Raw genomic sequence first — 18,570 nt, forward strand, 5'->3', positions numbered from 1 at the left:
AAAATCTAAAAAAAATAAACAGAAATGATTTCCCATCACTTTTACCGTGTTCTATTAATTAGAAGCACGTCACTTACATCCAACCCACGTGCAAGGTGAGATTACACAAGATATGCATACCAGCAGTCAGGGATTATTGGAAGCAGTTTCAGAAGGTTGCCTATTATACTGACAAACGTTTTTTTTTCCCCAAATGACTGTACCATTTTTCATTTCCACCAACAGTGTACTAGGTAGGGTTCCATTTTCTCCATGTGTTCACCAACACTCATTATTATCTGTCTTTTTGATGCTAGCAATACTTGTGAGTGAGAAGAGGTATCTTATTGTGGTTTTCATTTACATTTCCCTAATAACTAATGATGTTGAACATCTTTTCATTTGCCTATTGTTCATTTGTGTAATTTCTTTGGTGAAATGTCAATTCAGATCTTTTCCACATTTTCAAATTGGGTTATTTGTCTCATTATTGAGTCGTAAGATATTTTCATTTATGAATCATCCTTTTGGTATCAAATGTAAGAAATCGATTCCAAGGTCACAAAGATATTATATGTCAGCTAATATGCTAGGCCTTTATATACATTATTTTGCCTAATTTAATTACCGTAACTATCTTGTTAGGTGTAGATGTTATCTTCATTGCACAAATAAGAAAATTCACGGAAGTCAAGTGACTTGCTGAGATCACACGGCTAGTTAGTACAATTTGAACCTAGATTCTGTGTTACTCTAAAGTTCATGCTGTTTCATCAGAACTTTAAAAAAAAAAAGACATTCAAATCTATTTTCAGTGGGCAAAATGAGAGTGAAATATGATATTGTCCTTTCTTTATGATTATTAGTACCCATTCTGGTGCTATTTGAATACTGTTATTAGAAACCTCTATTTGTGATCATTGGAAGTTGCCTTTTGAAATAGAAAGGGGCTTGTACTCCAGTTTGTTGGCTGGATCCCATCCTGGTTTTATTCTGCCAGGCAATATTCCCTCCACAGTTTCTGGTGGAACTAGGATGCATTTTTTGCTTGCAGTCTTGAAGTATGTCACTGGGCAGCTGTTAAGCAGTTATACTTTACCCTCAGGGACTAACATGTTCCAGTGACAAAATAGCTTATTCTCTTATGTGCTTTTAATGTACATTCACCTAGGACAAGTCAGTACTGAGTTCCTTCCATTGTTTCTTAGTGCTTTAATTCCATTATTTGGAAAACAGAAAGAGGGGAATGGACGAAGCAGAGAGGAAGAAAAATTCAAATAATGTGTAGCAGGTGGTAAATTTTATATTACTTTGTATAGGTTTTGCTTTAATTTAATGTTTAAAAAAGCAAGAATCTTCTAATTCTTAATCCTTATATTCATTTTTCTCTCTTTCAAGAATCCTCTATACCCTAAGTTAGAAATACAATTTATTGTTTTCCTCTGCCATGGCCTAAGATACTAGCCTTAAGCAAAATTACAATCTGTGCAGTATTTTGGAAACATCTCCAGCCTTAATTTTGTACTCTAAGCAAAGAACAAATAATTTTTGCTCCTTCCTTCCTTCTTGCCTTCTTTCTTTCCTTCCTTCTGTTCATTTGGTAAGCGGTTGCTAAACTTTGTACCCAGCAGAGTGCTAAATGTTGAGGGTGCAGACATTGACATCAAGGAGCCACTACACAGAGAAGAAAATGGGAACTAACATAGGGGAGCAGATGTGGAAAGGAAGTACAGAAGAGAGAAACAATGCATTAGACTGAGTATGAAACAAGCATAAGGAGTCCAAGAGGTGATTGGTAGTATCTGTTGGGCTTAGCAGGCAGGATTGGCTGAAAATATAGATTCGGGAGTCATTAGCAAAAAAAGTCGGATCAGGAGAATATGTGAAGTGAAAAAACCAAAAAGTGCAAGAAACAGACCCCTGGATATCGTTCACACCTAGGAGACAGAGAAAGACAAGTAAACATGGAAAATAAACGAGGTGGAAGTAGAAGAAAGAATGAATAGAGTTCAGGGAAGAGGTTCAAGGAGCCGGGGCTGGTCAGTGGCAGCCTGCTCCAAAGTAGCAGAATAGGAGGGGCTGAAGCCAGACCACACTTGGCAAAGAAATCAACTAGAAAACTTATTATCACTGGGGGGCTTGGGTTTTTTTCCTAATGTATCATGAGGAGAAACTCTTCATAGCACAACTCATTTTCAGATTGTTCTAGACAAGCTAGGGGGTGGTACAGCTAATGGACTGACTTCTTCCTTTTCATGTGGTGTGTAGTCGTTCAGTCATGTCTAACTATTTGTGACACTGTGGACCAGAGCTTGCCAGGCTCCTCTGTGGGATTCTCCAGGCAAGAATACTGGGGCGAGTTGCCATTTCCTTCTCCAGGGGATCTTCCTGACCCAGGGATGGAACCCTCTTCTCTTATGACTTCTTCCTTGGCTGGCCTTTTTATTATCATTAAATTGGTTCAGGCTGCCCAAGGAGTTCGTTCATGCGTTGATTTTTTTCGTTCAATAAGTGAGCCCTCTGAAAGGTTCTAGGGACACAAATATTACTGAAACCTGGCTTCTGCCTTGATGATACTTCTAATCTGTATGGGAAATAAACAATAAATAAACATGTTAACTGTTATATAGTAACATAACACATACATGTACTATGTATAACAAGAACTACTTATGCTCTGAATATATTTAGAAGACATTTTCATTCCTTCTCTTACCCATGATCCTGAGTTTGGTGTTATGACAGTTAGGATGTTTTTAACCAATTTAATTGTATTTGAACAACAATTTTTAAATTTTTCTAAGAATTATGTTTCTTTTTAATATTTATTTATTTATTTGGCTCAGTAGTTGCAGCACACAGGCTTGGTAGCCCTGAGGCATATCTTAGTTCCCCAACCAGGGATCAAACCTGCGTCCCTTACATTGGAAGGCAGATTCTTAACCACTGGACCACCAGGGAAGTCCCTAAGAATTATATTTTAATATACTTTAAATTTTTAGGATTGAACTCTGTTCAATTTTTGAAAAGATAGAAAGAGTGAATATCCTATACACAAGAAAATTGTGAATGAAAAGAAAGCTTTTTCTTCTGGATTTATAAACGAAATATCTACCAGGGGAGAAGGAAATGGCAACCCACTCCAGTATTCTTGCCTGGAGAATCCCAGGGACAGAGGATCCTGGTGGGCTGCTATCTGTGGGGTCGCACAGAGTCAGACACAGCTGATGTGACTTAGCAGCAGCAGTATCTACCAGGTCCATATTTTAGTCTACTTTAGTATGTTTAGGCAACATCTAAAACCTTAACCTCTTTAAATATATTTTTTTCAATCATTATTTTTCAATGAATAGCAGTTCTTTCTCAGAAATATAAATATAAAATAATAAACACATAGATTAATCAATAGAGAAAGTTCATAGCTATAATGGACAGACATGAAAAAATGTACTTGTATACTTTTTTTATAGTTTAGAAGGAACTTCCACACATCATGTTTTTCAGTCCTCACAACAATTCAAGATAAAGAATTCACCTGGCCTGATGGTAGCTGAAGAACTTAGTCCAACTGATCAGCTGTAAAATTCCTATTTTAAAATCAGGAAACGATTAGAAAATGTGAATCAGGCTAAGAGATAAAATATTGATGTCAATAGTGTTGAAATAAGAGGTAGCAGTTTGGATGATATCTACTGCTGATGTATAGTGTATTCTTGTTAAAAGTAATAAATCTCCTCTTGTTCTAATGGAGAAGCAAAAGTCGCACTGAAATTATTATGATTAAGCAAAATTATTTTTACTATTATGGCAATGAATGAGCTATTTGATAGTCAGATAATAAGACAAAGATTAATGTCTAGTAAAATCAAGGGTGGTTCCTTTGCGACTGAAACTTTCTTCATGTTTTCATGATAATGCTCTTGAATTTGAAGTGACATGATTTACTAATTACCAGTTTAGATTCTTTAAGGGCAAATTTAAAGTCTGTTAAGAATATGTTTTAATGAGAACTTAAGTCGAATCAAATATTATCCAAACTGCTACCTCTTATCTCATCACTATTGATATCAATATTTTATCTCTTCTTAGTCCAATTCATATTTACCAATTTTTTCCTAATTTTAAAATAGGTGTTTTAAAGCCACAAGATGCCCATCATTTTAAATTTTAAAGGAAGAGAAAAATAAAAACATAGTGGATACTATATATCAATGACCAAAAGTTTTATTTTCACTGAAATTTTATTTCACTGGTTAGAAAATACTAAAACTTCGTATTCTCTACTTCTCAAAATATCATTGGTTTTTCTCCCTCCTCACTTTACACGTAAAAATGTAAATTAGAAAATGAAAATGACCCATAATTTCAGTGTTCTTGTTTGTACTACAAAGAAGCCATTGAGGGAAAGGAGTACAGACATTAATTTTATAAGGAAAACTGTTCTAGTTAATCTATTTTTGCTATATTGGGCGATAGCAACAAACTATAGACTAAATACCTACAGTACATGTATCTCCCATTTTGCTCTTTAGTGCTTCAAGCTTCTAAATCCTATTAACAGCTGTCAAAACCTGGTAAACTATTTAGATGCTTTCACAATTTGTTTAATTGGATAGTTAGAAAATGGCATGCTAGAAAAGCCCACCCCCCTTTTCTTTTAGCCTGGCTGAACATCTGTAGCATTAGGGCCTCATTATCTCTGAATTGGCATAGCAAATCAGTGGCATCATTAAAATGCCACATTAAGATGATTAAGCTTCTTTGTTATCCAGTTGACTTTTGCATGTGCCGAGGATTTCATGGTTATGACCCCCAATCCTTGTAAAACACTTAAACAACATCCCCCTTTTGTGTCTTCCCTGTCTAAAGCTGCTATCTGATTTTGTCCCTTCTCACAACATCTCTGGCAAACTAGAAGCTATTACTCCAAACTTTGTTCTTTGAGTTGAATTCTGAGATCTCATAATTGAGAGTGGAAATTCAGAACCCGCTTTTTACACTGGGAAGTTCATACTAAAAACATGCTATCCAAGACATCCAAGTTGCCTCTTCTGTTTGCCATCTTTGATAGGTTCTTCTCTCCAACTGAGCATTTTATGTGCCTGTAAAAACAAACTGAGGCACAGTTGGCTGAGACTGCTATTGCCCCTGAAGGATTTAGATGTTGGATCCTTTCCAAGACCCATTGTTTTTGCAGTGTCTCAGGTGAAACCAAAAATGTCTACTCTGGAGTGCAAGCCTTTCATGTGATAACCATCACCCCAGGAAATGAAACCATGTGCATCAGCCCCAGTGAGCCAAGCCTTTGTTCTCCTCAGCCTACAAAATTCTCTCTGGGGTGTGTGTGTGTGTTAGTGTGTGTCATCTTCCTAAGTGGCCTCCAGAACATAGACAAAGATGGGAGCAATTGTACCCCAGAGTAGCTCCTTTAGAAAGAAGTGCAACCTAATCTAATTTTCTATGGGTTAGATTCAATTTAGACATCTTCCCCCCACCTGCCCTGGGAATGTTTAGCAATTACCTTTATCAGCAATTTGTGGTTTGGTGTGTTCTTTTCTCCACAAGCTCGATTATAAAAAATTTACTCAGGAGCCTTTAACATTTTTATTATGAAGTATATGATATATACAAAAAGGCAAATATAATTACATGTATAAAGAATAATAACAAGCATCCATGGACCCACCACCTGGCTTAAGAAATAAAATATTGCTAGTGCCTATGAAGATTCTTGATGGTCGTTTAAGTGGCAATCGAAGTCATGTGTCTAAGAAACCTGATACATATAATAAGAGACTAGGTTTTACAAAACTGAAATGGCAGATTATTCATATTGCAAAAGGTCTGTTCACAGTACTAAAGATTTCGGGATACTGGGGCGCTGTTCCTCAAGTATATTCAAGTATTTCTTGCCAGATCTTTAAGATTTTCTGCCTTTATTAACAGTTCGGGTGTTGCCAGTCACTGACAACTGAAAAATCAAGGAAAAATGAAGATAAACATCTCTGAATGTATAATATAAATCTGTGGAACAGTATTATTGGTTTTATGTGTAGTGCTATATGAAAACAGAAACAGGAGAATTTTTTGCTAGTTTAAAGTATCAAGGAAAACTTCATGGAAGAAATGGCATTTAACCAGCATCTGCAAGTTTGAATAGAATGTTGATGTGGAGAAGGGCATTTTAGGTAAAGAAAAGATTGGAGAAGAGACTTGGAAAGCTACATTTAGTAATATGACTACTGTGCTTCTCAAACTTTGATGTGTTATAAGAATCCTTGAGGATTTGTTGAAATGCACAATTGGATCCAGTAGGTCTGGGGTGAGGCCTAAGAGTCTGCATTCCTAATAAGCTCCTGGGGGGCATGCTGGAACTGCGGATCCAAGGACCTCACTTTGAATAGGCGAGATTCTAGTCTAGAGAGAAGGGTGATTCAGGGAGTCTAGTGAGATATGAGATGGTCAGGTCAGCTCGGGGCAGGTTCTGGACAGGCCCCTGAATGTCTCACTAAGGAGTTTGGATTCTGTAAACAAAATGAAATCCTTGAAAGTTTCTCAACAAGGATTTTAGTACAACAGGCCGATTAATTCAATAATAGGATATAGTCTAAAAGAGAGGTCATATCCACTGTAGACCAGTTAGGAGGCTAACATAGTAGTAGATCCATGTACTAAGTATTTACTGTGTATATACTTTACGCACAGCGCTCTGTCATATTCTAGAGCAGTGGTTCTCAAACTCCATTGTGCATAAGATTTGCCTGGAAAGCATATTTTAATGCATGTTTCCAGTCCTCATACCCCAAAATTTTGGGACCCCTAAAATTTGTATTTTAAAACCCCACAACCTTCAAGCAGTGTCACAGGGAATACTGAGTTTAAGAAAACAAAACAAAACCTGTGTAACTTCTGATCTCAGATAGCTTATATGTCCATATGGGAGGTGAAGTGACTTTATAAGTAACTCAGAGAAAGAAGGAACGGATTATTTTGCAGCTAGGGGAACAGGGAAGACATAATAGAGGAAAATGGCAAATTAATTTAGCCTAAAAGATGTGTTGGATTTGGACCTTTGGCAGTGTTGGAGAAAGATCTTTTTGGCAGTGGAAATAATAAAAGGAAGAATACTCAGAAGTTGTTTAGTTTCATTAAAGATACCCAAGTATTCCAAATCAACATTACAGAGATAGTTGGGCCCAGATATTGAAAGGTCTTTTAAATTCTTTGTTTCTGAGTTTGCATTTCATGTTGTTGGCAGCAGAAACTATTGGAGAATTTGGACAGGCTCATGATGTGACCAGAGCTATCGTTTATATGAACCATCTGGCGGCAGAGTATAGGATGTGCTGGAAAGGAGAGAGAAAGAAGGCAGAGAGAACCATGTGGAGGCTACCACAATAGATCGTAAGGAGAGCAATCAGAGTTTGAGATTTGGGATAATGAGCATGCAAAATATGGGTAGGAGAAGCAGACTGGAGAGAGGGTGCAGAAATAGAACTAATGAGTGATTAAACATGGGGACGCAAAAGAGAGGGAGGAAAGATGACTGTAAAGATTCTAACCTGAGTAACTGTGAGGATACCTAGGAGGCCTTTGGGAACAGAGGACAGAAAAAGGGGAGAGAAATTGTACCTTGAGATATATATTTGGGGTGCTAGTTGAAGCCTTAAAGGTGGATAAAATTGCCATAGGGAAGGAGGTCTAGCGGGGAAGAAGAAAGAAGGATAGGGACAGTACTTAGAAGGCAAAACGGGGAAGGAGCTAGAAGAAAGTAATCAGAAGCTGGGCTTCCCTGATAGCTCAGTTGGTAAAGAATCCACCTGCAATGCAGGAGACCCCAGTTCAGTTCCTGGATTGGGAAGATCAGCTGGAGAAGGGATAGGCTACCCGCTCCAGTGTTCTTGGGCTTCCTTTGTGGCTCAGCTGGTGAAGAATCTGCCCACAATACGGGAGACCTGGGTTCGATCCCTGGGTTGGGAAGATCCCATGGAGAAGGGAAAGGCTACTCACTCCAGTATTCTGGCCTGGAGTATTCTGGCCATACAGAATCTGGACTGTATGGTCCATGGGATCGCAAAGAGTCAGACACGACTGAGCGACTTTCACACTCACTCACTCACAGAAGGTGAGGAAAGAAGTTTCAGTTTCACTGAAGAAGTAGGAATACATAAGAAGAAGGAGTGGTGGTCAACAGTATCAAGGGCTGCAGAGAAGTTGGGGAGAATGGCACACAAAAAACCACCGGATTTAAGAATCATGAGTTTATTGAAGATCTTTAGGGGAGCTGCTGCTGCTAAGTCACTTCAGTTGTGTCCGACTCTGTGCGACCCCATGGACGGCAGCTCACCAGGCTCCGCCGTCCCTAGGATTCTCCAGGCAAGAATACTGGAATGGGTTGCCATGCCCTCCTCCAGGGCATCTTCCCAATCCAGGGATTGAACCTGCATCTCTTATGTCTCCTGCATTGGGAGGTGGGTTATTTACCACTAGATATATTTATTAATGTTTTCAAGGGACACTAAGTAGAATGTCCCTCCCACTCCCTTTCCTCTGCTCCTACAAATTTTCCTCCCAAGGAATGGAATGAATCTCTTAGTCCATAAAACAGACTAGTTTCTTTTCTGGTAGTTTTGGTGGACTATATTTGGAGACTAGGTGCTAAGCCAAATAATCTCTCAGGAATCCCTTTTGTGTCTTGTATACTAATGTATTCTAGTATTCAGCTTTGTTTATCTTCACATGGTAAACCATAATGAATTGTTGATCCTCAGTAACCATGTAGAGAGGCCATCCAGATCTTTTATCTAAAACTGGTAAGACCCCAAGAGCAAATCAAGAACTCTCTTGGTCCAGTAAGTCCAAGGGACTTCCTCAGTTTCCTGTTCATGTGCTTGGATTTGTTCCCTTAGAGCCCTGAGTCTCAAATACTGACTTCCTTGTTCTACAGCTAAGTCCTCAAGAACAAAAGCCAAGGATTTGTTCTGAGGTAGGTCGGCGTAGTACTGAGTTCTAGGTCAGACCCATTAAAGCCAAAATCCTGAGAGAAGGAGCAACCTTCTTATGTCTTGTGTTTTCAGAAAGACTCAAAACATTGATCTTACTAGATTTTAATTTTCAAGGACCACAGAACAGTCTGAGTCTGTTCATATTAACATTTTAAAACCCAAATGAAAAGGATCCATTTCTGCTGGCCTTTTCTATATGCTGTTTTTGGTTTTCAGTACTGAAGTTTTCCGTTGAGGTTGTTTTAAACGCCTACATGCAAACTGAAGAGCACTTGCTTTGGTGGGATATCACCCGCAGCTGGAGCGATGGAGGAGGGAGGAGGGTACAAGCTTCAGGTGCATCCTTCTCTTTAAACAAAATTTAAAAAGCAAAAACCACTTAAGGAAACAAATTCCATATGAAAGCAGGCAAGATGTGTCCAAGGAAGGGGATGAATCTCTCTCCATGTAGGAAATAGATATCAATTCATATACAACCCAGATGCATAGGATGGGCCACTTTGAAACACACTGGATGTTTCCTGCAGCCCTCCGTCTCTTCTAATCAAAGAGTAAAAGGTTGTGAACCATGAACCGTGGTGAGAAGCAGTGGAACAGTGCTGCAGCAATGGCTCCTCTGTTGGTGGTTAGGCCCTGTCTTGCTCTATTAAGCAAACACAGTTAATATAGATGAAAGGTAACCTTGATAGAAGTGAAAATTGAAACTTGAGTAGAAGGTAGCAAGCCAGGCACAGCTGCAGTTATACTTCCTCCTGTGTGGCAACAGGAGCTGCACTTACTGGTGTTGTTTGGAAGGGATGTCATTTTTTTTAATATCTTTTCTTCAGAGTGTTTTGGTCTTTAGCATCTATACCACTAACGAGGGAGTGTGGAATATGATATAAGGAGCAAATAAGACTCTATGTGTCAGAGTGCAAGGGCAAATCCAAGTTCAGTGTTCTAATTCCAGTTCATCTGCTATTAACTAGCTGTGTAACTGTAGGCTAGTCCCAAAAACATCTCTGTTCCTGGATTTCCTCATCTGAAGAACAAGGGTTGGGTCAGATGATCTCTAAATTCTCTTCCAGCCCTGAAATCCCATTGACTTGTGATTCCCATGGAGCATTACAATTTCCAGTTTTTAAGAATGAATTTTTTTAAAAGTGAGCATTTATGCAGAATGTTTTATATATGAAAAATCCCTTATAAATATTTATTATTATTACATCAGGCAAATACTTTGTTTTCTTAGTACATAAATTGGCCTTCTTCATTTCTTATGTTCTTCAGCTTAAGAATGTTGCAACTCTTATTCAAATAGTACCTGATCAGCCAACTCACTTGGGCCAGCCACACCTCTCCTATCCAGTGCTTTATTCTAGGGCTTCGAGTTTAGCCCTCCCTAACTTGGGTATTGGTTATTGGTGCTGTTCCCCTTGCTTAGGTTGAACTTCATTTATACCTGTGTCAATGAAAGTGACTCCTTAGAAGGTTATGTTAAAGGATTACTTCTCCTTTTATCTTTCTCAACAGTATTTCACTAGTACTGCCAGCTTCCTCTACATTCAGCGTAGTCTCTTTATCAGTTCCAAGAGAAAGAGAGATAAGACTCATTTTAGCAGTTTGTATACATGGAAGGGGAAGAGGCAAGGCATGGCTTAAAATCAGAAAAAAAAAACTTGTTAACTATTCAACTCTCAGTCTTAGTGGCTTAAATTGGATGCAATTGAAGAATTAAAATAGTATTTTCTTCTTGAAACCAAAGAGCACACCACCTTACCTTGTAACTGCAGCCACCAAAAAAGGTACTAAATATGAGAACCTTTCTTCTCCCCCAGTACTGGAGAAAAATTGCTCAAAATGTTTTTTTCATAGTTGCTTTGAGCAGTCATAGCTAAAATCTGTTATCTCTAATTTTCTGAATAGCCTAAAATGCTGTCATCTATTTTGTGTGTGTTTGTGTGTGTGTGCACGTGTGTCTATGTTTTCCCCTGACTGTGGTTCTGAATTCAGATAATCAATGATTATCCTAATGGTGTTTTCTTGTTTTGTAGATGTACAATATTTTTAGCTTCATTTGGTATTTAATTGTCAGTTGTGGGTCTGTGTTCTTTGAGCTGCTTTGATAGCTGCAAAGGCAATCATTGTTCATTTCTTGCATTTTCCTCCCTGCAGATGATTCAATGAAAGTGAAAGATGAATACAGTGAAAGGGATGAGAATGTTTTAAAGCCAGAGCCCATGGGAAATGCAGAAGAGCCTGAAATTCCTTACAGCTATTCAAGAGAATATAATGAATATGAAAACATTAAGTTGGGGAGACACGTTGTCTCATATGATAGTAGCAGGCCAACCAGTGGCAAGATGAACTGTGATGTGTGTGGATTATCCTGCATTAGCTTCAATGTCTTAATGGTTCATAAGCGGAGCCATACTGGTAAATAGTCTGTTCTATCCATTGTTCTGAAAACTGTCCTAATTCAACCACATAAGAAAAGAAGTGGTGTAATTTAGAACTTACTTTTGATTACTTTTCATGGATTTTTTATATGATTCTGATGTCTCTCTCCCTCTCTGCATTTCCATTTACCTAGTGATTTTTATTCCTGCTTCACCATGCATTTGACAAGCATATCACAAATGCTATGAATAAGACTGTAGAGATCACAGTGTTGTAAGTCAGCCAAATATTTTTCTTCAGTAACAAGTGGGAGTTAAATTGTGTGATAGGCTTTTTAATTATCTTGCATATATTTTGCATAACTTTTAAAACAGCAGATCTCCTTATTGTATTGGGTTTAAATTTGGTAGATGAAAGAATTCAATTTTTATTAACAGTTTAAAAAATTTATTTTCAGACAACAAAAAGGAAGTCTATAGAGATGCATGCAAACATAACACTCCCACCTAGCCCAATAGATTTCATCTAACATCGGATATGGAGACTTTAAAAAGCATTTCTTCAATTAAAAAAAAAAAGCATTTCTGGCTCTCTATACCTTATTAGGACTTCAGTCTGTGACTCTTTTTATAGACTGAGGTTATTTAAAAGGAATGCTAAGTAATACAAAAACTTAAATCTAGAAAGCACTTTTAAAGCTACTCATTTTCTTTGCTCTGATCCAAGGCAAGGTGATACCTAGCCTTGCCAGATGAGTGTTTTTTCTCTTCTAGAAGGAAGATTTCTTAAGTCAGTCCTAGGCTTCCCTTGAAATACAGCTCCCATCTGATCCCAATATGAACAGAAACTATCTAAAAAATGAGCTTTTGCCATAGGCATCGAATCTATGCATATGCTTCGCCAATTGCCGGGTGATCAGAAATCTCCTTTTTGTCCTTTTTAAAGGTGAACGCCCATTCCAGTGTAATCAGTGTGGGGCATCTTTTACTCAGAAAGGTAACCTCCTCCGCCACATTAAACTGCACACAGGGGAAAAACCTTTTAAGTGTCACCTCTGCAACTACGCATGCCAGAGAAGAGATGCACTCACAGGTCATCTTAGGACACATTCTGGTAAGTGAGAGCAATGAGCATTCCATACCTAGTAAATGTTTGTTTCTCCGTGCCCATTGAGGAAACTAGAAAGAGTTAAGTATGGAGGTTTCAATCTGTCACTCTGGTTCTGAAGGGTTACAACAGCAGAGACCTCTAGGGCTAATTACATTTCCATTAAGACATTAATTGCTCTCCGTCTGGCTCAATGGGGATGATCATCTCCTTACCATCTTTGTACCCCTAGAGAACAACACAGACAGGAGAAGCCTACACTGTAAAAATGCTTTTTTAATTTTTGCAAAAACATTATAGCCATCAGTATTTTTATGGCAAACTTTATTAAAAGATTATTTTCCTAAAAATATACACACATATTATTCATTCAAAAGTCTGGATAAAGTAAATGAGGTACAGTTTGTAAGTTGTGTAAAACTGTAAACTGGGTATGAATCTCTGCTGAGGGTAAATTTTGGCTAATCTGGGCTAATTTGGGGAGTTTGGGCCATTCTGGTCTAGACTTTCTATTTTTTTAATAGATATAATTAAAAATATAACATTATATTAGTTTTAGGTGTATATGAGCTAAATTTCTTAAACCTAACTTTCTTTTTGATCACCCAATTTATTTTTAATCTCTAAAAGATGAGCAGCAATAAGAATTCATAAAAAGCTATGTTCTCTCTTGATGTTTTCACTCCTTATTTTAACCACATTAAACTAACATTTAGAATTTCCCTCCTAGAAAAATAAAACTGGGTTTATTTTCAAATTTGGGACCTCATGTTCTTGATGTTAGCTGACAAAATTTTAATTGAAGGAAAAAAAAAGGGCTTGTTTTTATGTTAATCCACATTCTGCTTTGACTAAAACCCAGCCCTAAACCCACAACTGGTCACAATTCAGAGACTAAGGATTAAACAAATCAGCCCCAAGAAAACCCACTTTGAGAGACGGTAAAGGGTAAAAAGAAGGGTTTCTTTTACAGCTCATTGTTCACAGTAATGAGTTAAGGCTGAGTTGTTCCAAAAAATTAGAGTAGTTCTTTTCTATTGTTTTTTCCAGGTAAGATCCAACAATAGCAGTCATTTTTAAGATTCTAGAGGACCTCAATTTATGTAGAAACTTAACATTCCTAGCCCCAGAAAACCTGTGTTTATTTTAATTTGTGATTCCATAAGGATCTTTTAGTGCTTTAAGCCTCAAAGGCTCTATTTTAAACAGAGCAAGAGGACTTGAAAATTTAAAAAAATCTCAGTCCCTAAAATTCTGAAAACTTTCTGGTGTACATTTATTGACAAGTCAGAAAGGTGAGCCCCACACGCAGAGTTGAAGTTATTATTTATAATGGTAAGGCATTTGGGGGAGTTAGGAGATTAAAGGTGGCCTCTACTGTATGGATGCACTTTTGAGGAAATTTTTGCTTTGTCTTAGAAATTAAGATGAAGTCATTTTTTGAAATTCCTTCTTATTTCTGTTATTCAAAACGATCCTCAGTTGGTTAGGTCAGTTTTTATTGATTGAGTCCAGACTTTGCTACAGCCACTGGGCAAAGACAAGCTATATTTATTGAAATAGGTCAATACTCTAAAAAGACTTCTAGTGACTAATACCCACAAAGTGCAGCATTCTTTACTTACAACCAGCTGGATGTCACAGAATACAGGATATCTTCCTACTTCATTCTTAAACCACACAAATCTCCTTGAAAAATAAAATATCCCTTTTTGTATTTTTTTCCTGAAGAAGCAAGATTGGATTTGGAGCCAAAACACTGTGCTCCAGGATAATCATTGAGTCTAAATCCTTTCATTTGTGAAAGGAACCTATCCTTTCAAAGAGGACATGACACTCAATCATAGGCGATACGCTTGTTTCAGTTTACTGAATTTAAAAGTAATGTAGATGCACAAGTATCCAAGTACTCCGGCTTCTCTCAGCAGTCTCCTTCCTAGGGGACAGTTTTCACAGGGCCCCAATACACCGCTTGTTCTATAACCCCTGAGGGTCACTAAGTGCGCCTTGTGCTCTCCTTATAGTTGAGAAACCTTATAAATGTGAGTTTTGCGGAAGGAGTTACAAGCAGAGAAGTTCCCTTGAGGAGCACAAGGAGCGCTGCCGTACATTTCTTCAGAGCACTGACCTGGGTGAGACTGGTGAGTTCATGCCACACCTGTTCTGGACATATTTAGTGAGCACCTGCTGTTCTAGGTGGTAGGTTGCAACAGTAAACAAAATACAAAAAATCCTGCCCACATGGAGTTTATATTCTCATTGGGAAAAGCAGACTAGAAACAAAATGAAAAAGTAACATACAGTTTTGTTTGATGTTTTATAAGGTAGTAATTGCTGTTGAGAAAAATAAAGCAGGTACTGGGGGCTGAAGGTGAGTTAGAAGAAACATCAGCCAGTTGACCTTTTAACAGACTTAAAAGCATGAGGGGAGAGCCCTGCAGATCACCAGGAAAAAGCAAGTGCAAAGGCCCTGGGGCTTGAATTCAAAGAAGTGTAAGTAGTCCTGTGTGGCAGGAAGAAAGTGAGTAATGGGACATGAGGCCAGAGAGGAAATAGGCAACCAGATCTTATCAGGCCTTGTAGGCCATTGTAAAGATGTTGGCTTTTACTCTTGAGTGAAATTAAAAATCTTCAGAAGGTTTTGAACAGAGAGGTGACATGATTGGACTTCTCATTTAAAAAAAAAATCCCTCTACTTGCTACTGAGAATAGGTTGTATTGGGGGCAAGATTAGAAACTGGGGAGTCCGGTTAGGAGGCCATTGCAATAATTCAAGCAAGAGAAAATCGTCTTGGTAATTGTAGAGGTGGTGCAAAATGTTCTAACTCTGTATAGTATGAAGATAGAACCAGCAAGATTTCGTAACAGATTGATGTGCAATGTGATGAAGAATGCAGTTGCCATTAACTGAAATGGCAAAGATTGAGGGTAAAGACAGCTTGAGGGGTGGCTGGGGCAGAGTTCATTAAAACCTCAAGGACTTTCTTTGCACAGGGCCCCCAAATCATGTACTTGTCCACTCATACGATTTATTGTGATGTTTATGTTTGGCTCTGGGAATTTCATATTTTATACCATGTTTTGAATTACATGCCTGGTGGCAATTGGTTGAAACACCAGATGTCTTTCTGTGTATCAGTTGTGGTTTTATTTCCTTTCATTCTTGAGTTGAAACAACCTGAAACCTTTTTGTATAACATCCCTGCAGTTGTCCTTTGACCCATATAATTGACCATCAGCCTGGTTGGGCTTCCTCACTGATAGCTCAGTTGGTAAAGAATCTGCCTGCAATGCAGAAGACCCCGGTTCAATTCCTGAGTCAGGAAGATCCCTCGGAGAAAGGATAGGCTACCCACTCCAGTATTCTTAGGCTTTCCTGGTGGCTCAGACAGTAAAGAATCTGTCTGCAATGTGGGAGACCTGGGTTCAATCCCTGGGTTGGGAAGATCCCCTGGAGGAGGGCATGGCAACCCATTCCAGTATTCTGGCCTGGAGAATTCCATGGACTATATAGTCCATAGGGTTGCTGGACATGACTGAGCGACTTTCACTTCACTGGTTCTGCAGCTTGGATTGCCTGCTATTTTTATTTGGTTACTTGAACCAGTTGCTTATTTAGAGTAGATATAAATCCTCATGGGCTCTGGTGTTTGGTGGTAGTAGTTGCAATTGAATAGTTTGAAAATTCTAAAACAGAGAGATTACCAAAATGTGACAGAAATGTGAAACTCAGGAAAAATGGAGTGGAAATCTTGAGTAGTTTAACTGTACCCGTTTTGAGTGAAAGGAAACTTTTGTTTTAGATAAAGCCTATTTTATGGTGTTAGGAGCTGGCCAACTGAATTCCGTTGGTGTGCACTGCTTCTGCTTTTTATCCTGATGGCATGTTTAGTTTTATCAAGGAGTTGGATTTCCTCCTTATTTCTAAAGAGAAATGTTTGCTCTTAAAAACCTAAAACTTGGGTTTTGACATCTTTAAGCAACATGCTTAAGCTTAGTCAGGCAATACCTGGGCATCTTTACTTGAAGTTCCATATTTCAGACAATAGAAAAAGCTCTTACTATGAGAAATTCTCAAGTTATGAAACTCTTATATTCCAAGTAGAATCATTAATATTTAAAGCAAGACAAATTAAAGAGAGCACCTGATCCCACCTCTTCATTTTAGAGTTGAGGATACTGAAACGCATCAAAAATTCAATGACTTGCTTAAAAATCAGTAGAACTTTTGCTGTTTTCATGATTAGCTACTTTTTTATTTTCAAAGACATATTGGGACATAATTCACATACCATTAAATTCACCCTTTTAAAGTGTATAATTCAGTGGTTTTTAATGTATTCACAAAGTTATACAACCATCACCACTCTAATTTCATAACATTTTTGTCACTTCGAAAGAAACCCTGTACCCTTTATCAGTCACTCCTGCTCCCCCCTCTTTAGCCCCCATCAACCATTAATTTACTTTCTGTCTCTAAGAATTTGCCTATTCTGAACATGTCACATGAATAGAATCATAAAATCTGTAGCCTTTTGTATCTGCCTTCTTTCACTCAGCATAATGTTTTCAGGGTTCATCCATGTGGTAGCACTTCATTCCTTTTTATAGCTGAATAATATTCTATTGTATGGATTCACTGCATTTTATCCATTCATTTATTAATTAATTGGCATTTAGTTTTTTTCTACCTTTGGAAAAATGACTTAGTTATGTATTTTTGAAGGTTACATATTATTTAGTTAGCAAAAGTAGACTAACACACATACTAATTAATAGACACTTTCGTATGTGTATATGTCTTGATTGTGCTGCAAGTAGGGGAAAACATGAGCAAAATATCCTCTATGAACAATAAATTCAAAATTAGTGATGTTGAAGAAAGGTTACCACCTTACTTCCTATCCCCATGACCTTTTTAGGAATTTCAAATTAGAAAAGTGGTGATAGAGGGGCTTCCCTGGTGGCTCAGTGGTAAAGAATCTGCCTGCCAATGCAGGAGACACGGGTTCGAACCCTTATCTGGGAAGTTCCCACATGCCTCAGAGCAACTAACCCCGCGTGCCACAACTATTGACCCTGTGCTCTAGAGCCTGGGAGCCACAACTACTGAGCCCATAGGCCACAGCTGCTAAAGCCCGCACATCCTAGAGCCTGTGCGCAACAGAAGTCACTGCAATGAGAAGCTCACACACCACAACTAAGGAGTAGTCCCTGCTCGCCATAACTAGGGAAAAGCCCAAGCAGCAGCGAGGACACAGCACAGCCAAACATAAATAAATTAATTAAATGTTAAAAAAGAAAAGTGTTCAAAGAAATTTTTTTGTTATCTTCAGTGGTATAAAGTGATTCAGGAAATACTGAAATACAGAGGTTGAGTTAATTTGCATTTCATAGGTTGGTTTGATGAATGCATGCAAAACACTTAAAGTCTCAGCAAAAAAAATAAAAGGCTAACTAAGTCAGCAAGTTTTGATTTTTTAAAAAAACAAATATATTGTTATGGTGGTTTCAGGTTAGAAAATGTATAAAGTCACAGCTTAATCAAGAATGGTAAACACTGCATGTCATGTCTATCTTTGATATTTCAACTAGTTCTCATGATTTTTCCTAAAATCCAAAATATAAAGAACCTTTAATCGAACACAAGCCAATCCTTTGATTATTGTCACAGCTCCCTACATGGTTTCTATTGTTGTTTCCTTCTTAGAATTGGGAGTCCAGGTCTGGACATAGTGTTCCATTTTGAACCTGACCAATATAGTATCACCAGTGGTACCTCTTATCCCTTCATCTCTAGGTTTTTTTCCTTTTTCGTTTTTTTGGTTGCATTGGGTTTTCATTGCCACACTTGGGCTTTCTCTAGTTGCAGTGAGCTGGGGCTACTCTTCGTTGCAATGCACAGGCTTCTCATTGTGGTGGCTTCTCTTGTTGCGGAGCACAGGCTCTAGGGTGCACAGGCTTCAGTAGTTGCAGCTCACAGGCTCAGTAGTTATGGTTCGTGGGTCTAGAGCACTAGCTCAGCAGTGGTGGTGCACAGGCTTTAGTTGCTCTGCAGCATGTGGAATCTTCCCCGACCAGAGATCGAACCTGTGTCCCC

The 18,570-nt window shown here is 38.2% G+C and overlaps 1 protein-coding gene across 7 annotated transcripts in view; it reads left to right on the plus strand.

Moving 5' to 3' along the window:
• The window catches only part of IKZF3 (IKAROS family zinc finger 3), a 90,660-nt gene that overhangs the window by 50,693 nt on the left and 21,397 nt on the right, over positions 1-18,570 (plus strand). For 2 of the 7 annotated variants that reach the window (XM_081582187.1, XM_081582188.1), the window contains exons 4-6: positions 11,139-11,399; positions 12,309-12,476; positions 14,495-14,611. The exons of 2 other annotated variants lie outside the window; for them this stretch is intronic. In XM_081582187.1, the coding sequence (XP_081438313.1) occupies positions 11,139-11,399; positions 12,309-12,476; positions 14,495-14,611 (546 nt within the window). Of the gene's footprint in view, positions 1-11,138; positions 11,400-12,308; positions 12,477-14,494; positions 14,616-18,570 lie in introns of those variants that run through there. 3 more of the 7 variants (XM_081582189.1, XM_081582190.1, XM_081582195.1) reach the window with 2 other exon arrangements.

Source organism: Giraffa tippelskirchi, chromosome 3, assembly GCF_054371585.1.
Source record: "Giraffa tippelskirchi isolate mGirTip1 chromosome 3, T2T-mGirTip1v1.2.pri, whole genome shotgun sequence".
Taxonomy (NCBI): Eukaryota; Metazoa; Chordata; class Mammalia; order Artiodactyla; family Giraffidae; genus Giraffa; species Giraffa tippelskirchi.